The 23,495-nt window shown below is 35.0% G+C and overlaps 5 protein-coding genes and 1 long non-coding RNA gene across 6 annotated transcripts; 3 read left to right on the top strand and 3 right to left on the bottom strand.

Annotated features, from left to right (window-relative positions):
• Positions 1-8: 8 nt before the first annotated feature.
• LOC121132466 (small integral membrane protein 8) lies at positions 9-705 on the bottom strand. Its single transcript, XM_040727872.2, has 2 exons — positions 440-705; positions 9-367 (listed from the first exon to the last, which is right to left on the bottom strand). Exons 1-2 carry the CDS (start codon positions 581-583, stop codon positions 212-214), a joined length of 300 nt encoding a protein of 99 aa, XP_040583806.1. The 5' UTR covers positions 584-705; the 3' UTR covers positions 9-211.
• Positions 706-2,239: 1,534 nt separating this feature from the next.
• Dph5 (diphthine methyl ester synthase) lies at positions 2,240-3,541 on the top strand. The gene has a single exon (XM_040727870.2). It carries the CDS (start codon positions 2,698-2,700, stop codon positions 3,508-3,510), a length of 813 nt encoding a protein of 270 aa, XP_040583804.1. The 5' UTR covers positions 2,240-2,697; the 3' UTR covers positions 3,511-3,541.
• Positions 3,529-4,870, bottom strand: Abi (tyrosine kinase Abl). The gene has a single exon (XM_040727869.2). It carries the CDS (start codon positions 4,734-4,736, stop codon positions 3,681-3,683), a length of 1,056 nt encoding a protein of 351 aa, XP_040583803.1. The 5' UTR covers positions 4,737-4,870; the 3' UTR covers positions 3,529-3,680.
• Positions 4,871-7,380: 2,510 nt separating this feature from the next.
• Positions 7,381-12,023, top strand: Tbcd (tubulin folding cofactor D). The gene is made up of 5 exons (XM_040727874.2): positions 7,381-8,151; positions 8,211-8,574; positions 8,660-9,224; positions 9,277-10,079; positions 10,366-12,023. The coding sequence occupies exons 1-5, from the start codon at positions 7,864-7,866 to the stop codon at positions 11,493-11,495; spliced, it is 3,150 nt and encodes a 1,049-aa protein (XP_040583808.1). The 5' UTR covers positions 7,381-7,863; the 3' UTR covers positions 11,496-12,023.
• Positions 11,995-16,592, bottom strand: RhoGAP93B (MyTH4 and RhoGAP_KIAA1688 domain-containing protein RhoGAP93B). The gene has a single exon (XM_040727875.2). It carries the CDS (start codon positions 16,129-16,131, stop codon positions 13,450-13,452), a length of 2,682 nt encoding a protein of 893 aa, XP_040583809.1. The 5' UTR covers positions 16,132-16,592; the 3' UTR covers positions 11,995-13,449.
• A 77-nt stretch (positions 16,593-16,669) lies between these two features.
• Positions 16,670-17,835, top strand: LOC139904759 (uncharacterized). Its single transcript, XR_011778932.1, has 2 exons — positions 16,670-17,130; positions 17,457-17,835. It is a non-coding gene; the product is annotated as an uncharacterized lncRNA (long non-coding RNA).
• Positions 17,836-23,495: the final 5,660 nt, after the last annotated feature.

Below are 23,495 nucleotides of genomic sequence, written 5' to 3'. Positions count from 1 at the left end.
TAGAAGAGCTGAAATAGAGAGAAAAGGGGATATTGAGTAAGACTTTAACAATCACAAAGTTGAGACTGAGTTCAAAAACTCAGACATATATAACAATCTACTTTATTGACTAGGAATAAAAGTTAACACTCTATGAGGTTTGAATACATCGTTCATTTAGAAGTAATATGCGATATTGAATTATGTGGTACTACATAATATAAGATCATATTTAATCCCAATGTGATGACTTTTTTCGAAGAATGAGCTCATCAGAGTCATTCAATGCAGTATACACTTGCTCTTTCTTCCAATAGTATCTCATATAGCCCATGTAGCAACCACAAAAGGATATAGCGATCACACCAAACGCCATTACCATTTTATTCTGCAAGAGATAGTAATATAATAAAATAATAGGTCACTAAAACAGTCACTCATTTGCATTGCATTCAATTACCGGACGAACGTAGAGCTCAAAGTTAAGAGTTCTAAAAACTCCACTTGTTTTCAGAGATTTAATTCCTTCTCCACTTTGAGATGACTCAAAGGGGGTTTCCTTCTTGAGAGACAAAAGTCTCGAGAAAACAGTTATTCCTTTCATTTCTCTAACGTTGGCGGAGAGAGGCTCTCATCGGAGGAATTTGAGGGTATTGGTTTACCTTACTTCTTCTATTTCTAGAAGAATTCAATGGTATTCTGTATTTTCATTGTGATAATTATATATTTATGTACATAGCTACGTATTGAAATTTTAAATGACGTCATACAAGTACTATTTCGCCGGCTATCCTGGAATAGTAAATTATATTCTAAGGTAAGTAGTACTTTATAGCTAGATTAATAAAATATATTTCATAGTTTTTATTTCAGAATTAAAAGTAAGGACAAATACTTTTTGGAGGCCCACAAGCTTCAATCAAGCAGCCTGTTGTGGTGAAAAACATCATTTTTGATGATAAATTCCGGTTGGGAAATTCATATGAACTTTGATCTGTTATAATTAATGGTAATAGGTAACTTCGTATAAAGCATATTCGTATAAGGACAATTCATATAAAACATTTTCGTATAAGGACATTTCGTGTAAATTTATGAGGAAACATAGACTTTATGAATTGTGATTTTATACCCCGAATGATGGAGGTGTTTTCGGGTACTGCCGGTTCCCAAAGCGGGATGCAACCCACCGCTGATACTTGTAGAAAATAATAAGAGCCCCTCACAACTCCCCAATTGTGCCCCGAACATATAGGAGGAACATAGAGCAGATTATAATTTTAAGCCAATAAGAATTGAGAACTACTAACCCCGAAAATACTCAACATTCGGGGTATAATTGTGGGTTTGTGGGGGGCTCTTGGTAGTTACTTAAGTGTCGGAGGTGGGTTGCATCCCGTTTTGGAACCTTGCAGTACCCAAAACACCACCAAACATTCGGGGTACAATTGGGGTGTTGTGAGGGGCTCTTAATTGTTTTTCAAGTATAGGTTGTAACTTGCATCCCGTTTTGGGACCCGGTGGTACCTGAAAAGACCCCCAACATTCGGGGTACAATTGGGGGGGGGGTTGTGAGGGGCTCTTAGTAGATACTTTAGTGTTGATGGTACCCCAAAATACGCCCAACATTCGGGGTACAAAATGAACATTCATAAAGTCTTTGCCCCGTTTCCTCATAAATTTATACGAAAATGTTTTTTTCGAATATGTTTTATTCGAAGTTACCATACACCATAATTAACACTATACTATTTGTCGTAGTTGCAGTTTAAAATAAAAATTGGTGTGGTATTTTAAATATCTCTTTCAGTTTAAAAATGGATTACTTAACATTGGATGTTAAGCAATCATGCTTTGAGCTAATATTTCAAATCCCCATAAAATGTTATTGAGGCATAAGTGATAGTAGACTCACTTCATATTTACTTCTCAAAATTAAAGTAAATATATGTAAAAGGGTTTTCTAACGTATATTCAATTAATTCTTTGAACTGATGCATTTGTTCATCAAAAATATAGTATCAACTTCAGATCGTGTTGTACCAAATTATGTTATATGATATATCAATATGTAGTAATTAGTTTCATTCAAATAATATGGCATATTAGCATTAGTAGAAGAGTTGCTTAACATAACACGTGGTTTTAATATAAAACTACAACTACGACAAATATTATAGTTTTATAATTGTACAAAGTTTATGAGTTTACCACCGGGAATTTCTCCATAACAGGTTGCGTGGTTTGAACTTCTGCTCCTCCACATAGTTTTAGCACAGAGCATATACATATATTCTATTCCCCTAGTTAATTGTATGATTACTGATTAGCTTTGATAATAGGATTGAATAAATGATCGTATGTTGAGTGTTATCCAACGTTACTTAAGAAAATGCATCATTTTAGTATTTAGAAAGGGGAAATATATAATATATGCTTTTGAAATGTAGGGGTTCACTTGTATACTTCATAATTAGCTAAGATGATTGTTTAATTAATAATTATGGGTCTTACATAATTGTACCGCGCCCATGCGGTAGATCCGTTTGGGAATATACATTATAAATGCTGTGATTACATATATTTTATAATACGTACAATGAAATACCAAGGGAGCTGCTGAGAATGATCAAAATGTCTTAAAAAACTTTGTTTATTTTTTAGCTCTGGGAATAATTTCTATTTCACGTGTGTCGTAAAGTGACGTCGCATTTGACCATGCTCTATTTCATCGGCCTTGGGCTCGGGGATGCCAAGGATATTACAGTCAAGGGACTTGAAATAGTAAAGAAATGTGATTTGATATTCCTGGAGTCCTACACCTCCATTTTGGGAGGGTGTAGCCATCAAGAACTGGAGTCTTTCTACGGAAAAGAAATCATTGTGTCTGATCGGGAATGTGTTGAAAGTGGGGCTGAAAGGATTATCGAATCCGCTGGCGAGAAAAATGTGGCTTTCCTCGTTGTGGGAGATCCATTTGGAGCGACTACGCATCAGGATTTGTTTATGAGAGCAATGGAAAAGTCGGTCAAAGTGGAAGTGATTCACAATACAAGCATCATCAATGCTATAGCCTCTTGTGGGCTTTGGCTCTATCGCTTTGGAGAAATAATTTCTATACCCTTTTGGGATGGAGAGTGGAGACCCACTTCCTTCTTTGATCGCATTGTGGACAACTTTGAGCGAGGTCTTCACACGCTTTGTCTCTTAGATATTAAGGTGAAAGAAAAAAGTGTTGAAAATATCATCAAAAATAGAAATATTTATGAGCCTCCTCGATTCATGAGCGTCAATGTGGCTGCTCAACAGCTCTTGGACATTGTTCAATCAAGGGACTCGAAGGATATCACCTCTCAGACTCAGTGCATCGCAGCTGTACGTGTGGGTACCCCTTCGCAAAGGTTTCTTACATGCACACTCGAACAAATGAAGGAGGTCGACATGGGAGGCCCATTGCACTCTCTTGTCGTCATAGGGAAAATGAACGCCGTTGAGGAAGAGTCTTTAAAATGTTTTTGTGAGACATCTTGACAATAAAACGAAACATTATTTTTTTGTATTACATGATTTTTTTATTCATAAAAAGTAGTATTCCATCGACCTTTTAGTAGCAGCATTTAAAATTTGGGGCGATACTTCAATTAAAAACATTTATAAATAACTATTTACATAACAAGGAATCTATTGAGTTGACTTATGACTTAAATGGATTCAACATAATTCCCAGGGAAAAGTCCCGTCACCCCATCCATTACCCCCTCCCACCAGCCATCATCATTCTTCTTCAGAACGTAAATGATGGATCCATCAGAGAAGCTCAATTCATCCTCTTTATCCGCGGCGTACTCATAGATGGCCGTCACTTTGTCAATGTAGTTTTTGGGAGCCCATGGGGGAAGTTCTGGTGGAGGTGGAAGGGGTGGAGATGGAGGTCTCTGTGTAGGGCGTCTATATTCGGACTCCACAGAGCGTAGGGAGCTCGAAGAGAGCCTGGGCATGGTAGAGCCCTGCATTGTATGTACTATAGCGTGTGGAAGAGTTCCATACTGGGCCTTAGTGGTGGTGCGTGGATAGTTGGGTGCGTAGTTGGAAGGGACTTGTGGAGGAGCTACCATGGGAAGGGTTCGGTATTCTTTGGAGCGACTGAGCGTGCCTGTGGAATAACGCGCCGTAGAAGGAGGAGTAGGGGGTTTCGTGGTGGGAGCAGGGCCTGCAATGGGAGGTGCATTGAGTCCGGGTGCATAGTGTGAGGGCCTCTTTTGCCTTGGAGTGGGTTGACTGATGTTGATCTTCACTCCATGTCCAAGGTCGTCCAAAATGGAAAAGTCAATTTTACGGCGCACATATTTGACAGGGCGTTCATTCGTTGCGGGGGCAATGATCTTATACTGTCGATTCGAGTTTTTATTCGTAGTGAGAACGCCGATCTCTCGACGAGCCACCTTTTCCTTGTGAATGGAAACCGTCTGCGCAATGTGATTCACTTGACTCTCCATTTCTCCGAGAGCCGTGCCCTGGAGATCCAACATTTGCAGGAAGTTGTAGGCGAGAGTGTTGATCTGATAGGCAACAGAGGCCAGGGATTGAGTGGTATAGCCCTTCGTCTCCTCCAGAGCCGCCTTCTTGTTTTCACATCCAAAGTAATTGGACTCGCAATACTCGGCCACACGCTCCAAGTTCGAGTAGCTGTCCAACAAATTCTCTCTTCCCACAGGAAGATCCTGATGGATCAGAGTGTCCAAATCTGTACTCGCCATCTTCTTCTAGGAGCAACACACATACATCCGATCCCACGAGCTAGTCCTCACCACAACAATAGATATATAATTAATAATTATGTCAAAAAACTTTTTATTCAAGCTACTCAATTATGAATTAAAGAGGAAGAGAGAGAGAATAACACAAAAAGAAACAGCAAAAGAAAAGCAAGGAAATTTAACATTAGTATTCGTCTCGTCCAAGTTGCAATCAAAAAATAAGATGAAGCTCTACTCTATAATACATTGAAAAATTGATAATTTAATACTTTCAAAAATCAGTTATTTATAAATTTCAAAAATTGGTATAATTTTCAAAAAAATTTATGTAAAACTCCCTTTTTTAACTCTTGCAACAACTATCGACGTCATTTTAAAAAGTCCCATTCAAATGCAATTTACAGAAAAAATGCTCATTAGTATAATCTATAACTAGATTCAATTAATAGAAAACATATGTAGATATACTGTGCTAATTTTTGGCGCTTTAAATTAAACCAATTCTGAGCAAATTAGCCAAAAGTGTTGCAACTGTGCCCCTAGTTTGAGTTTTCATTTTTTATAAATGATATCTTTGTATCAGTCTTTTCCCAATTTCTATAGGTCAATCTATATATGAAATTACTAATTAATCATAACATTTAATAATTCATCAGAAGATATGAAATTGAAATAATATAAAATAATTGTTATTTTTTCTCTCTAATAAAAAGGCAAAAACTAATGTGCTGGATTTTGGTGGATTTAAAAATTAAAAGAATAGTCAGGGAATACTGAAATAATATGAAACATGCTCTTTTTTTGTGCTTGACGGGAGCACAAAATATTTTTATCATATTATTAAATGAAGTAAATTAGTTGATGTCATATAATTTTAATTAAAAACAACAAAATTTATAAAAAATAGAAAGGTTAACCATTAAAAAATTAGTTATATCATTTTACAAAAAAAAAATGCATCAGCTAAAAAATACATATGATATACAGCACTAAATAATTATATATATACAATATTCTCTATTACCAGTGATGCATAAAATATGTCCTCTGCAATGTAAAAACAAAAGAAACCGAAAATGAACATGACAATTTGAAGAATGTTTGGGGGAGAGCAGCTTAGCTCAAGTAAAAATCGGCTCAAGAGTGGCTATAACCCCCTCACCTCCTATTTTTTTCTAAAAGAATGTTTGCTTTTTACAAGAAAATTTAATATTTGAAATTTTTTGGAATAGCTGTGGATTTTTAAGATTTTTTTTGAAAAAATTTTATATTTGAAATTCTTTTCTAATAAATTTGAATTTTCGGATTATTTATTCAAAAAAATTAATACTGCGGACGTCCCTGCAGATTCAAGCAGTAGTGTCTAGAAGGGAGTAGGAAATAAACAAGGACATAGACAAGAATTACTCCGGCGTCAATCTTCAATTTTACTCTGCATCCAACAAGGACTTATATTTATAATTCTGCAATAAATCCTCAGGTTTACTCTCCGTCTTTTATGAGCACACTCTGATGTTCAATCCGTTTTCATATAATATCAATGATAGCTTGTATGTAGTAGAAAAGAAAGTTCACTCCTCAAGGATGAAAAGACAGTAGTTTAGGAAAAGAAAAGTCACTTTTCAAGTTGCCAACTCAAAAAAACAGGCTAGCTTAAAAATGTAAAGGATTAGCATCACAGCTTTGAGTTACTTATGAATTCATAATTATTATAACTCCTAATCAAACCCTTATGAGCAGATATTTCCATAATATGAAGCACCGGTATGATAAAAAAACCCGAAAACTAACGCAGTCTCCCTGAGAATTTGACGAATGTTTGGGAGCAGCTGTCATGAAAGAAATAAACACAAATCACACTCTGTATCTAGCAATGAATTATATGGGCAGGAATTACAACGATGTCGATCCTCAGTTCTACTCCGAGTTCAAGAAGGACATACACTATTAACTCCACAACTAATCTTCACAGTTACTCTTCGTTTTTCACGCATTAGTGATTATTTTATACTTATTGTTCTCTCTTCAAGAATAAAATAATATTGATGACAGTTTTAGTAAATAAAAAATATATTTTCAGGTATCAATTACAAAATGAGGACGATATTCAATTTTTTTTATTAACTTCTGCTCATTGTGACTCTCTGTCTTTCATGAGCTCATATCATAATAATATTTATTATTATTATTTTTTTTTTTTTGGGGGACTTTTTTTTCATTACTTAGAAAAGTAATAAATAGTTAAGTACTAGTAATAAATAAGAATCAGAATCACAAATTAAACCTTATTTTCCCGATGCGATTCTGATTCTAGAAAAAAACACCCGATTCCGATTAATCGTCCCATCACTTGTAATAACCACTTACTCAATACTTTTTTAATAAGATTCAGGTATGCCTCCAGGATTATATTCTGAAGGGGGCTTGGTTTTTTCCATCCTTTTTTTCATTACAAATTTTTCTTCGTGATCAGCGATAATTTCTCAAAAATTTCTTAATTTGGGGCAGAGGGGCTGCAGCTCACTCCTGCGGATACCCCTGAAATTGCATCATAATTCTAAAAAATCTAAAATCTTTATTACTAAAGCAGTCACCTTCATGCATATATAAAATGGAAAAGTATATATATATATTTTTTAAATAGGTAGGATTATGAGCTGTTTCAATTTACTTTATTAATAATATGTGAAAATTATTTTGCACTTCAGTCAAAATGAGCGTACGCCATAAGAAGATATTCATTTTAATTTGTGATCATGAAAATGAACAGCTGCATTTAAGTTCTCAAGATCGGAATTTATTCTCTGTTTGCCTAGCTAAGCCAAGTAGCCAAGTAAAAATCCTTGTCACTTCCATATTTTTCTCTCTAAGGAAGAAATGAAGAGGAGGGAGTGAGAGTGAGAGAAGGAGAGACAGAGAGAGAGAGAGAGAGAGGCCAAGCTATGGATATATATTTGACGGTTTTCGCATGATTCATTATCATTTGTCTGTCTTGCATAATAATTGTTTCTTAGAGTGGGAATATTTTGATTGTCCTACTTGGCACATTCCAGCCCCTTTCCACTCCATCAAATTAATTATAAAGTAATTGAGCGGCACTCTTAGTCTAGTACTAATTACTACAGGAATGATGGAAGCAATGATGGAAGAGGATCAACCCTTAGGACTCGGATCTTGTCTTAATGGTTTTGTTGACGAAGAGGAAATTGGATCAATGATTCGCCTCGTGGATGAGCTAGAAGAGTCCGAGGCCTTATTGCAAAAATTTAAAACCCTTCTTTCCCGCTACCAGGAACAACCTCATCTCATTGATCAATATTTAGAAGGGTATTTCGAAAAATTAAACTCTGTTGTCCTAGGTGGAACTTCTCAGCAAAAAAGATTCGCTGCATCGCTAGCTGTTGTCCTTATAAAGGTATGTCCAAGCTCATTAAATATGCCTTTAACAAACATTACATTTGTATGCCCTTTCAGGTTCGAGGTCCCAAAAAAATCCACAAATTCATGCCTCATGACTCTCTCCTTCTTGTGAAAGCTTTGAAGAATCTTGAACTTCTCAAGGACACGGATGCGTGGGAATTACATTATATCCTTCTGTTAATGATGTCCATGCTAGTACTTGTACCATTTCAAATGGAGGTCTTACTTTACACCAATACTGAAGCATCCTTGAGTGAGCGTATTTATACTTCAATTCTACCGTATTTGGATACGACTTCAGCTACTCAAGATGCAGCTGTGCTATTGATAGCCAAGTTTGCAACTCGAAGTGACACTATACAAAATTATCTTCCTACGGTTATTCAATATTGTACTCAGAAAACCTCCAACATTAAAGGTGGGATCTCTTTACATAATATGATAATAAGCAACTTTTTTAGTACTTTTCATAATTAATAACACCAGGATTTGATATTTTGCAGGAAGTGATTTTAGTTCTCTCACATCTGGACTGGGTGGTCTAAAAACTCTTTGCTCAATATACAAATATAGTGGAAAGCCGGAGTTACTTCCCTATGCACAAAGAATCTTTGATGCCATCAAACATTTGATGAAAAGTGAAAATACTTTGGTTCGAAAGTTTTATCTCAAATTGGCACAACGCGTTGCCCTCAATTTCTTACCCTCCAAAATGGCCAGTTGGAGGAGAAAAAAAGTGGCAAAGAAGCTCCTTTGCACTAATCCCCTTCTCAGAGATGATGATATTGAAAATGAAGAAGAATTTGTAGTCACTGAAGATGAATCTTGTATCCTTGAAAATATCGTTCAAGATCTACTAGATGGTCTCAAGGATAAGGATACTGCAGTGCGTTGGTCAGCTGCAAAAGGAATTGGAAGGATCACTAATCATATACCCATTGAATTTTGTGACGACATTATTTCCTCATTGGTCGCTTTATTTTCCTTTCGAGAGACCGATAACGCCTGGCATGGAGGTTGTTTAGCTCTTGCAGAGTTGGCAAGACGCGGCTTAATTCTTGATTCCAGGTTTCTTCATTTTTTTAAACAGCATGAACTTGGTTTTAATTTTTATTTTTAGACTCAATGATGTTATGAGTGTTGTAACGGTTGCACTTCTTTATGATGAAAGAAAAGGCTGCTACTCTGTCGGATCCCATGTCCGAGATGCAGCTTGCTACGTTTGTTGGTCTTTTTCTCGTTCATATACAAAGGAAACCTTAGGTCCTTATACATGTGATTTTGCAAATGCCTTACTTTCCGTGATGCTCTTTGATCGAGAAATTACTTGTCGTCGTGCAGCGTCTGCCACTTTTCAAGAAATTGTTGGCCGACAGGACCTTTTTGCTCATGGCTTAGAAATTTTACCCATCACGGATTACTATGCAGTTGGAAATAGAACACATACATATCTGAGTCTAAGCGTTACAATATCCGAATATCCGGAATATACGTCCCCTTTATTTAAGCATATTTTACTAATAAAAACCATGCATTGGGACGTAAATATTCGGGAACTATCTTCACAAGCTTTAAAGAATTTGACAGTTTTTCCTACTAATAGAGATTATGCCATCAAGCAAGGGTTGAATGATTTATATGGTATTGCTATGAAGTCAGAAGATGCACGTGTTATTCATGGAGTTATCCTTGGCTACATGGACATTATTTATGGAATAGTTGTTCATCATGGGTTGTCTTATGTCACAAAGTTCCTTGAGAACATTAGGAATCTCAGTCAACATTTATCAGAGAAAATGCAACAGTCTTCGTTAGGAAGGGAACTTCTTCACTTGGCTCATTTAACTCTAATAAAAAATGCTTCTCTTTCAGCTATTCCATTTCATAAAGATGACGTTCTTGAGATGTGGCAATCCATCATCGGTAAGCTCTTTGTTTTTTTTCGAAAAAATTGAATGTTTGATTTTTTTTCCAAAAAAGATTAATTTTTGTCAATAACTATGGATTTTTGAAATTTTTGGTAGAATAGCTGGGGATTTTTGAATTTTGTTTCGAAAAAATTTAGTATTTTTCAGGAAATATTATATTTAAAATATTTATTCCAAAAAATTTGGTTTTTCAATTTATTTTCCAAAAAATTTTTATTATCTGTGAATTTTTGAAATTATTAAGGTATTTTCTCATTACTGAATCATGATTATTTTTTTAGATGATGGAATACCGTCAACAGATTTAAAGATACGAGATTTTGCCATCAGTACAATTCAACCCTTCTTTCAAGAGTACTTCATTGATAGTTTCACTAAAAAAGTCTTGATTGATAGGCGCAATTTTTATATTAATAAATATATTCAAAATTTGGATCAAAATTTTAACATGCGGGAAGGATTTACACTAGCACTTGGGAATCTTCCTTTCAAAATACTATGTAGCAAGTTTGCTCCGATTGTAGAAGCTCTTTGCAAATGTACTCGTATTAAAAATGGAACTGAGATGTGGGCAGAATCACGAAGGAATGCCATTCAAGGAATTTGTCAGATTTTTGTAACAATGGAACACCAAGATCAAAATGAGGAATTTAAAGTGTTAATTCCACAAGTGTTTGAATGTTTCATTGAAGGTTTGAATGACTATACTATAGAGAGAAGAGGAGATATTGGTGCTTGGGTCCGTGAGGCGGCTATCTCTGGTCTATTTACAATCACTTCTTATTGTCAAAAAATCGATTTCAATTGTTCTCAATATATCATGCATTTTTCTCCTCTTATTGCTAGACAAGCAGTCGAAAAAATTGACCGGACAAGATCTTTAGCAGCTAAAACTTTTTTCAAATTTGTACGGAATAGTTTTGCTTCAAAGGAAATGCCGGATATCAATGGGATATTACTTATCTTTGAATCCCTCCCAGAAGACTTTTCCTGGTCATCAGAGTCTGAGACCTTCCCTCTTTTTGTCCAATTGATCAAGTATGAAAAGTATAGAAGTCAATTAATACTTGGATTAATTGTCAGTATTGGTGGAGTTTCCTTCGGTCTCGTCAAACACGCTAGTAGTTCTTTATTTTCGGAATTAGCGGAAGCAGACAATGGTTTCTTAGATTCCTTTTTAATAAACGTCGTTGATATACTCAATACGAATTCTGGTAATGAAAGGATTGTCAACCCGTATTTTGGATTTATTAAGCATCTTGTTGAAGCTGGGAACTTTGAAGATGCCTTAAAGAATCGCTCCATTGATATATTTTCCGTGATGAACAAAGAAATCACAAACAGTAAAGATCCCAAAAAAAATATTATCCTTCATAGATGCGATTTGCTCACTCTTTCAAATCGAGGATAGTGAGTGTCAAACCTTGATCTACAAGAAATTGGTAGGCTATCTCTTTCATAGATATCCAAGAATTAGGAAAATGACATCCTGTAAACTCTACGAAACATTGACGATCACAGATGTGGAAATCATTTCAGAAAATGATTTGAATAAGATTATGTCTATTCTGAATGACAATAATTGGGATTCTACAGAAATTAAAGAACTACGTCCATTAAAGACTATCCTTTTGTCCTTTTTTTGGATCAAAACAGTGCTTGAAAAATCAAACTAATATATAATTAAGTTCATGCGGGATTGACAATGTTTAACTCACAGAAGATATGTACTAATTTGAATTCATTTCACTTATTATTTGTTTTGTTATGTATCATCACACTAAATTGCGCTATTTCAATGACCCAACTTACTGAAAGAGTCACAAATAAATAGTTAAAAGTATTTTATTGTTTAAGTAAGTTTGGATTGGGTGATATTATGATTATTATATTTGTAAAAAAACGCAAGATAAATTTAAATATACTATATTTTGAGTTATTTAGTAATAATTAATTTTTATAGATGTATATTATTAAAGTAGTACAACTGTATTATTTTAATGTAAAATAAGCTTCGTTCATACGTTACAACGAATAAAATATATAATATGTATTTAATAGTACATAGTAGTAATGAAAACAATGAGTACCTGTCACAAAATTACACAAAAAAACTGACAAAAACGAATTAATCATTAAAGTAAACGACAAAAGGAATAAATAAATAATGCTTAACAAAATATTTTTAATTTCTTTAAAAAAAAAAAAAAAAAACTGTGAAAAAAGGGTGGCCCAATCAAAAAAGCTACAAGAACACATGCATTGAAACACCTTTCCCCTTATTAGAAATAAGGAACAAGCTACTTCCTCTCCATCGAAATAAATAAAAGAAGTTCCAAAAGCAATAACTGATTATTACTGATCAAAAAGAGATTCTATAATTCAGATCATACATTCATTAGATGGGATGAATTATTCTTCAATATATATATGTAAATATTTTAATAATACTATAAAATGCTGCTAGAGATCCTTAGCTACACAAATTAAAAAAAAACAACAACTGAATGTTGAGCCAATCATATTATATGTATGGATATTTAAAATCAGATAATACTGAGGAGGGAAGAAATCAAAACCGTTTATGACTATTTTATTTCTTAATTGGGGGAAAGAACAAAAAAGGAGAGTAGAGTAGCTTGATAACAGTGTTTCTAGATTGGTTTGTTTAATTCCATTGCTCATATATCATCAGCAATTCTGAATAAATCAATCAAATTATTAGCCCTTGCTTTTCCATCTTTCTTCCTTTTGAATAATGTATATAGATATGAAATGCTATTTTGAAAAATGGTACCCATTTAGAAGATCAAAAAACAAAAATAAATACTTTTTAAGTAAGTAATGAACATAATGATGTGTGATAAATAAGCCATTTTACAATAGTCATAATAATTATTATAATATAGTAGTATAATGATAGTAAAAATATAAAAAAATGTAAATCTGACATTAAATTATCTCATTTGCAGATTATAACATTTGTAAAATTAATTATTTTTGTTGAATGCACACTTTAAATGCCCCTTTTACTTCTAAAAAGTAATTATAGTAGAAGAATAATTAATTATAAATAATAATAACAAGCACAATTAGTGGGCTTTACTAGCTGATGAATGAATGAGTTGCCAAATCATTTGACTTCAAAGTTACTGAGGGTATTGACTAAAATAATAGAAATAATATTAAAAGTGGTATAACAATGTTTGTTTGTTTGTTGTGTAAAGGAAGAGAGCTATGAGATGAGATGATGTATCAGAGGTTAAAATGAAGTGTAATAAAAATTAGTTGATGTGGGGAGAGGGGATTGGTGTGGCACAAATAATAATGATGATAGTAGCCGTAAAAAGGATACAATATATTGTTCAAAAAACCGGATCCTCTTCAGTTTTAGCAGTATGAAAGTTATCAATGAGAGTTTTAACAAATGCCATTTCTTTCCGAGCATTTTCTAATATAACTGTTGGATCCGAGGATGGACAACGAAGCACATTTGGAGCAAAAACAGTACTAATATTAGATGAATCCATTTTTGTAATAATTATCACTTCTTGACGATCGAAAATTTGAAGAAGACGAATTAAGAAAGCTAGAACGTTCACATTTGATTCTGATAGTCGTTGTGTCACTAAGTTCACTACAAATTTAGGGTCATCTGGGTTATTAACAGCTTCTTCGTAGAGAAAGGAAGGAATAATGGGCTCGTAAAGCTCTCTAAACCAAAGCTTAAGCAAGGAAGCTGCTGTATGGCAGTCTACACACAAAGGAACTTCCCATTGATCAAAGCGACTCTTCAAGTTATTAACTTCCTCCATGTCTGCAGGAACTCGAAAGATCCCTTCTGTTCCCGTTCCATTCAATTGTATTATTTGCTGTGCTAGAGTTGTTAGGATCCATGGGATCTTTTTGTGGGGGAACCGATCTCTTTGCATCTCCAGAGTTTCTTCTAGAGTTCCTCCAAACATGGAAGGTCTAAATATCTGAAGTCGGCTTTGATCAATATCTTCAACAGAGGGCTTTTTTGGAACCAAATGTCCTCCTTCACCTATTCTTTCAAGTCTCTTAGCGCAAATTCCGGCAAAATGCGAAATTTGCACATGTATGGGCCATTTACCCAAATCTGGGAAATCATCCAAGGCGGGATCTCTGTGTCGACTTATGTAATTACTTAAACAGTGAGCAAATGCGGAAGATGGAGGAAAACAGGCAAGGCAGATAGCTAATAGCTCCCAACCACGTCTAAGGCTCTCTTTACGAGGATTTTCGGTAGTCTGTTTACAGAGCTGAACGAAAATCTCATCTCGTAATGTTGATCTGAGGTAGCCTGAAGTTGTCACATCCAATGCAACAGAATTAATGGTCATCCCTGCTTTGGCCTTCCGATCCCCCATATAAATTTGTATAAGTTTAAATAGCTCGATGGCCTCTTTCTTGGATCCTTTTTCAGATAGACATGTTAAAGGCTTGGAGATTCCTTCTGAAGTCCAACTGAGAATGTCTTTGACTGTCATTTTCCTTCTAAAAAGTCCTCTTTTCTGAATATTCATATTATCCTGTGCGTATTTTTCGATGTCACTCTCACAGGAAATGGTACTATGTATGCTTGTGGAAACTGACAATGTGGAAGATCCAGGTTGAACTTGTGGTGATGATGATGATGAATGATGATTATTGAAGGAAGAAGAGCCACCACTTGGAATAGAATATTGATGATTGTTTCTACTAGAATTTCGCTGCAGAGAGGACACGTCGTAGGGAATAGGATACTGAGGTGTTGGTAGTGATGATATGGGGGGTAATTGAGGTGGATGAGGTCTAGGCATTGTACTCACTTGATGCTGCACGGAATAAGATGAAAGACGACCCCCAAGACGCATCCTTTGATCAAATTCTTCACTAAAAGCATCAGTGTCAGAATTTTTAGTCATGTTCCAACCCACATTATGATACGTAGGCTCAGATAAATAATCATCCTCTTCATTAGAAGATGTAGAAGCTCTACTCGAAGAAACACCTTCTTCCTCACTCGCGGCCTCTTCATCATCAGCAAAGTCGTCACTATCGTCATCATGCCGATGATCGTCTTCTGATTCCACATACGAGTCACGATCCTCTCCGTGTATAGGATCCCCAAACCGATATCCTGACAACTTGGCTTGATCTAGTATATACTTTTGTAAGGGAGTCATTATCTTAGGTCCAGATTTGGAATTCGTGGTGGCCCCATTTTCTGTTTGACTAGGATGGGGGGAGTGCACTTTGCTGGAAGGTGCGCCCCCGTATTCAGTTGATTTTCTACGACTAGATTGTGGCGTGGACTCGACAGAACGACGCGCAATCCTCTCTCCCGCCTTCCATGACGTGGGTTCATGCCGAGAGACAAAACTAACGGAGCGGGAGATGGAGGAGGCAGCATAGTCAGGGTTCATTTTTGGTGGACGACTGGGATGACGTTTGGAGGGGGAGGGCTGCAACACTTCCAGGGACCGCTGCTTGGAGAGGGCGGGAGAGCCGCTCGTTCCGCCTTCCTGATAGTATTTGGCATCTGCACCCCCAATCGTCGTCCTCCGGCGATGATATTGGGGCACAGCTCGATGTGGAGCGTGATGTGTGTGGGAGCGTCTTTTATGTCTGGGAGACACTTCTTGGCACACTGTCTGGCTCAGACGGGATTTGAGAGAGCAAGTGGAGGAGAGGCTGGGGGAGAGGGGCTCCAGAGACTTGGAGCCAGGTGTCTGCGTCCCCAGATCCACACTTCTTCCTCCTTCCGGAGTGGGCGTCACTTGCGTATTCTGCTTCAGCGTCTGGAGTTTGGCGAGTGGGATGATATCACAGTTCCTGGGGCGATGCCAGACCGTTTCCTGGGAGGAGGCGTTGTAGTAGTAGAAGCGGGCCGTGTTCTGGTCAAATAGCTCCCACCACTGATCCGCGCTCGTCTTCTTCACTGCAACACCCACTGGAGGATCCCAAAGACACTCTCCCGTTGAGAGATTCGCGAACATGTGCTCGTGAGTCCGAGGCTCGATTATCTCCACCCATTCGCTCATGCTGTATTTAGGATCATCGCTTCTTCTTTCTTAACACACTTCTTAAAGAATTCGAAGTCCTCCTCGGCCCTCGACACTTTGAGTCACCTTCCTAAGTCTGGGATGATGGATCTCCTTTTCTATTTCTAATCACTAATCATACTTCTTCTCCTCTTCTTTCTCCTCCTCTTTTTTTTCTATTTCTATTTCGACTTTATTATTATTCTGTTTAGTATTCCATCAGCTTTTTTAGAATAAGAAGAAAAACAGAAGCAGCAGTCTAACGCCTGGCTATATATCAAGCGAAGAAGGACTCCTGTAAAATTATAAATTTCTTGGGCCGACCCTTTCTTATTTTTTTCCTTCTCTCTCACTCTCACGTACGTACACTTTGTACTCTTTACACACACACACTTTACAACATCATAAACAGGCCACATTCTAGCCCGTTTTTTCTACTTATGAAAATCTTCACATTCATGGGCTGTGATGATGATGATTCGGGGTACGCTTTAAAATTTTGCCCGTACGTCATATTTTTTATTTCTATCTCAAAATTAGAGACAGCGAAAGCGGAAAGTTCATCACAACCTTTTCGTAGCGAGGAAATATTTTGCTTGCAATGTGTACTTATATGTAGATTCAAGGTCTCATTAAGTGGAGGAATTTGTAATTTCGTCTCTTCCTCGGAGTCAAACTGGGTGGACAGAGAGATGAGGCAGGATCTCATCTCTTTACGTAAGGCACTAGGACTTTATCTGGTATCTATCATGAGTCCATATTACATCATTACTTTCATCCACTTTCTGATCTCCATCAGCCTCGGTCAACGGTTAGACTCCTACCATCAAAACCTTCGTCTACTCCAACCGCAATAATTATTAATTAATATATAAATATAATTACATTCGCTTACAGAAGTAATTTCCTTATTATGAAAAGGTTGCAATGATTTAATTTTCACTTTTCCGCTCTCGCTGTCTCCAACTTTGAGCTAGAAAGAGAAAATATGACGAGCAGGTAAGCATATAAACCATACCCAAGCTTTGACAGATCTTTTTGAGCATAAAAGTCCATGTAAATCAAATAGCCATTTCTTATAGTTTGGAAATTCTTGTTGGTACGCCTGATATTATTATTACTAAACATTTTTTTTCGCGAGCGCTGTCGTTTTCCTACTTTATAATTTATAAAAAATAATAGATAGAAATGACTCATATTCACAACCTTATGTATATTGTGAAAAATACAGACCTCGTTGTACAAGTCTATATTTAGACAGGATTTATTTATCCAAGGAAATCTATTCCTTGATTTATCTTACTTAAATATCTTTATTCTTTAAGCAATTAGAGTATCTCAGTCGATGGACCATGACCTTTCATCATGGATGAAAATAGTGATGCTTCAGGTACAATGGATCAAATTAACAAATTGTAATATAAAATGTATAATTAAATGTTTTCCAACTGTAGCTAGGTTTTTGAAAAAAAATACAATGTAGGACATTGTACACTAGTCTATATTATAAAAGTATAGATGGATAAATACGGAATGAAGATTGAAAGAGGGAGGATTATGCTGTTATATAACTGTGTTATATTTTTATTAGCAGTGAACCCGAGCGAACTTAAGTACTCCTCAACTAAATCTTTTATTATATATACTTAAATCATATTGTTTGTAAATCCTTAAGAAATATATTAAATAGAGTCGCTAATCTCATTTCCTTAATTTGTACTACACGTTGTAAATCATTAGAACTAGGATTTAGTTGCAATATTTTTGGTTCAAAGTTGCTAAAAAGTTGAATCTTTGAATAAATTGAACATTTGTAGCTGGATAATTTTTATACTTTTTCATTTAATTATTCCAAATTCACATTTTAAATTTATATTAGTAAAAATTAACTAAAAAAAAACATTATCTGTGTCCTTTATGGGTCCCACACCGTTGAACTTAGAAGGTTGAATTTTTTGAGTGGTGGTGGTCAAATAATGGGGGCTTATTCTATTCCCAAAACAGAAAAAATCTTTTTGAAGACAAGGAGATTAGATAGAGGGTTAAATTATAAATCAATAAGTTACTTGCATCTCAAAAATAACTATACGAATAATTACGTTTTCTAAATTTATTCAAAATCAAAAAAAGTTATAGGCAAAATAAGAAATCGCTGAAAATGACACTTTTGCTTTTTTTTTTGCTGGTGCTAAAAAATGAAGTTTGATGAAAGTTGCATATAAATTTGACATAAGAATGGATGTAACTGAAATATTTGTCATTTTCTGAATAATTTTTTTCTCTTTTTATTATCAAGCATCAATTTTCAATTTCTAAGAAGAAATGCCTCAAAACAATGCATTTTTTACAAAAAAAAATTAAACTCTAACAAATTATCATCGTATTTTCAATTTTGAGAACATTTTATTACTTAATTTTTGCAAAAATAGACCAGTTACCGAGGGCTATTTTTTATACGATATTATTCCTCATAACTGTTTTGTTTTTGTATGTACGAAAAAAATATTGGTAGTTTTGTGTTTCTCTTTACAATACAAAGAAAATACTTTTACTACTTTTTTTTAAAATTAGAAAAAAGTAAAATTTTTGACCCCCTATCTCCCCCTGGCTGTGTTTGTCTAAAACACTTGATACCCTTCTCGGATTGGAGGTCCTAAGTTTCTAATAGGAGTAAGTATAAGTTCAGTTGCACCAATGTATAGTTCTATGTCAGGAGATACACTGATGCAAGTTTTATACAAGCACTTTATGCAGTGAAATAAGCCCTAAATACAACGGTTTTTTAAGGGCCTTGGGAGGGGGGGGGGGTCAGGTTCACAAAAAAAAATTTAATGTTCGTGGTGACATAAGTGATTTCGGATGGTTTAATCTCTTGTAACTTATGGGGTAAAATCTTCCATGGCAGGCTCCCAGACTATAATCAGTACAAATAAAAAAAAGGTCAAACATTGTCGTTTTGATGATAAAACCGGCAAAAGTTGGTTTTCATCCACAGTCGACATTATATATAATTAGTGTTGGAACGGTCCTAGGACTGATTTTCTAATCAGTGACTCAAATGACGTAGTTAATAGTGACTACGTAATTTCAGCTGTTGTAGTTTCCATAAAAGACCGGTTCTACAACTGACACATTTTATTAGGACAGGGCTGATGCGACTGCAGACTTTTTATTTTTATAAACCGATCCAACACTACATATGATATAGATCTGACTCCCCTATAACGGAACGAAATCTTATCAATTATCTCAAAGCCATATGAGTGTAAGCATAATATGACGCGATAATATATAAATATGCAATTATTTAAGAATAAATAAATGGAAGGAATCACGTCTGATTGTTTGCATTTTGTTATTAAAATATGATAAAACTCTTTTTGATAAGTTTCCTTTAAATATCATATCCTCAATATCAAATAGAGTATGAACAAGCTAACAAAAAAAAAAGAAAAAAAAAGGGAATTCCATGACAATTGCTCGAGAAGTTGGCCGGTCAAAGTTGCTGATCCAACTCTACATTCATGGAAAACTTCGTTACTACTCATAAAAGATGAGGAAGGGCCAGATCTTGACAAAAAAAAGGGTCAAAGAAAAGTGTTTAAAGCACACAACTCAGCGATACATACTCTGGTTATTGTCGGAAGAGAATTTTTATTTCCAGGACCAAGGATGTGTCTGTCATCATACAGACGAAGTTCCGAGGCCCTGTCAGCTTTTAAGGTCACACCATGCCTCCTCCAAGCCCTCAGGGTCAACCCTAATATCTACTATGATATGTTAAAGACCAAGGTGAAGCCCTAGATCGACATGGTTGCTAATGTGAGACCTTACATGTAGCAGTCGGACTCGGCTCCCTGCCATGCATCGAAAAATAAAAAAGTTTCAAATGACTCCTAGATAATTTTGATGACTTAATATCGTCGGACTTTTTCCCTTTAAATTCAACGGATTTAAATCCGATGTTTTTGTGTCGGGTATGACCGAGTGACAAACCTACCGAAGTCCTTCAATACCAAAGATGAACTTATCAGTCAAATCAAGAAGGAATTGCAGGATTTGCCGAGGGACCAAGTGGAGAAGGCCTGCTTGCTCTTTCGATCTCGTATAGAGACTTTAATTCATGCTAGAGGGGATTATAATTAATAAAATAAATCATAATCAGAATCTTGTTTTATTTTTTCAAGTTGATAGCTGGTGGGTGAGAAAATTTCGTTACAAAAATAAATGATCTTCGCGCAAAAATAGCTTGCGCACCCTTGCACATACTTGAGGTATTCTTAAATTATATTAATGTCAAAATATTAACACCTTCCCCATCCATAAATGGATCGGGGAGCCCTGGCTAGTGTTGTGTTGGTCCTTATTTATTCGGTCAATTTCCGTCTTATAACTGGTCTAATCGGTCCTTAGGACTGTCGATCATTGGGTCCTGTCCTTAAGACCGTCGTTACTTGGGACTGGTCCTTAGGACTGTCGGTAAAAATAATGATGGCTTATTAATCCAAATAAGATATATCAAATATGTATTAAGATTAATGCACATATCTAGCAAGAAATATAATTTTTTGATTATAATACAATATAATATTAATTAGTTATATAGTTTATTCTATTATATAACAGAATAATTAAAAAAAAGGAAAACACCCTCATTGACGTCAAGAGGGATTGATTTTACCTTCTTTAAGGACCTATATGTAGGACTAGAATGAATGAACCACACTGGAATGGACTGCAGTTCATTAGGACCGACACAACACTAGCCTTGGTCCTCCTAGCCTTCCATAAAACTCCGTCTATGATGGTAACCATAATTTAGTATAATAAACATTGTAAAATTGAGGTGAGCCCTTGTAAAAAGTTAAAATATCTTGGTTCCCGATTTTTACCTCCATCATCAAAATTGAACGGAGTTTATGCTTTCCCCTCTGTTTGTTAGTCACAAGGATTACGACAAAATTAAGGATGGATTTTGATCAAATATTATATTGGGTCACAGTAAAATTAAATTAAATTTTAAAATGTAAAAGGTCAAGGCAAAGGTAACAAAAAACGTAAAAAGTGCATAATCTACCATAACTTTGGAAACAATTGAGATACATAACTTAATATGATTTAAGGCGGAGGTTTTGCGATTTACCGAGATCCCATCCCCTCCTTGGAGGTTACTTAGATTTCATTATCTTGGAAATTCAAATGAGTTTATAATGAAACTCCAGTATATAACTATGATTCATGAACGTAAAAAACATCATTACTATTATGATATTATGACTTATGTCGATAGAAATTTCTGAACGTAGAACGATAGGTAATTATTCACTCTACTTTGCAGTACAAACTATTTAAATTATGCTCTAATTTGATATGGAGTAATTTCCATATTATATATATAGTATAAATTAATTATATGGAATCTGATACTTTCCGTGAATCATCATCCAGAGTTTGAAAGAATATATTATGTCTGGTGTACAGTACATTAATATCACTCAAATACATACATGAGTTAAAATGCATATTTTTTATGTATTAAGAGGCTGACATAATTGTGAGCCATGAATCATGATCATAAATAAATATAGATTGCTTGAGCTACTGTTATTAACTGATTTCATGTCAGTTGTTAAAGAGGAACTTTATGATATTTATTAGTGATGCCCATGTTGGGTTTATTTAAGCCCATTTATTTATCTTTTGACCCGGTTCAACTGATACACAAACTTTTATTCAATTTGACTAGTATAGAAAATTTGAACAAAACACATAAGATTTAATCATTTCTTGCCCTACCTCTATAGTTATCAAATACATATTAATTAAATGAATTTAATCGAAATTTAGAAGTTTTTTTTTCTAGATTGCCAAAATTAGATTTACTTGAATTTAGAGTATATTGTGTGCGACTTGAGAAACTTAGTATGGAAACACTTGTTTCGTTAGGAATAGTACGCTAAAAGTGGTAAAAAAATACTTATCCACTGAGTGATCATGTCAACCTATGAGCTGAACGCTAACCAGTGCATCCTCACAAGCACATATATTTCCAACCTATCAAAGATACAATACATGGTCTTTTTATAACTCTACACAGTTTTCCCAGCGATGCGCCCATCTTTGTAACCCGTCCAAAAGTACTTAGGGGTTGTGTCTCTTTTTAAAATAATTGCTTAAGATACACTTTTAGTTTTTGGCACAATTACTCCGAGTTGGCTTGACTTAGACACGTCAAATTTTAATACAACAAGCCTTTATATGCCTGTTATTGTTTGAATCTATTTAAAGGTTACACTTTCAGAAAAAAAAAAAAAAAAGATGGCTCGATAATAGATTTTATGCATTTCCACAAAAACACTCACACCAACTCACTCAAACAACTATTACATAAGAACTGCACGTTCAAAATGCCTGAAACTTTGGTGAGTAACTGTCAAGAAATGCTAGATAGATGTGAATATTTTTATATACGAGTACTGTCATTTTCATGTAGATGTCAGAAACATTAAAGACAAGTATCGGATAATTATACGTTAAAATCTTATAGCATTAAAAAAAGTAAAAAAAAAAACCAACAAAAAAAGTATTCATTCTTTCAGCAACAGCTATAATGAATAACAATGAGATAAGAGCGCCTTCATGCAAAACTTCATCACTCTATGGCCATGATCAAAATGAAAAATTCAGTGTAGAATGGGCATGTTTAAAAAAACTGAAATTCATCATGGTAAACCTGACAATTTGAAGAATGTTTAGGAGGAGAGAAAGAATAATATTCTACGACGTTTCATTAGATCAGCTACAATCAGCTGTGTCAAGAGAGGAAGGAGAAAATGTGGTAAAAAAAGACTAGGATTAATTCAATTTCGATCACCATTCTACTCTGAGACCAAAAAGACATACAATTATAACTCCACAATAAATCCTCAGGGCTACGCTCCGTCTTTTATGAGCAAACAAAAATGTTCAATCAGGTTTTGAATAGGTATAATTGAATCTATTTAGGAAAGGATGTTCACTACTCAGGAATTCAATAATAATGGTAAATGCTAAAGAAAAGAATACCTCTTCTTCAGATTACCCATTACAAATTAACAGGCCAGCTAAAAAACACAGCAGATTGACATCATTGGCCATGATTAATGCTAGTTATGTGCTGCGAGATGAGTTACGAGATATACTCGTTACTCGCTTAAATACTTGTCACTCAAAAATCATATTTTGTAAAGAATTATTAAAAAATTGTCATAAGCTCCAGAACGAAGTTTGGCACTCTAACGAATGCCCATTCTAGTTAAAAAAGGGTTTTCCCTTCCTCTAGACAGTAATTATAATATTCCCATTAGATACACTAACATTTTTAA

This window comes from Lepeophtheirus salmonis, chromosome 2, assembly GCF_016086655.4.
Source record: "Lepeophtheirus salmonis chromosome 2, UVic_Lsal_1.4, whole genome shotgun sequence".
In the NCBI taxonomy this organism is placed as follows: domain Eukaryota; kingdom Metazoa; phylum Arthropoda; class Copepoda; order Siphonostomatoida; family Caligidae; genus Lepeophtheirus; species Lepeophtheirus salmonis.
Note: the sequence above shows the minus strand (reverse complement) of the source record. Positions and strands in the feature narration are given on the sequence as shown.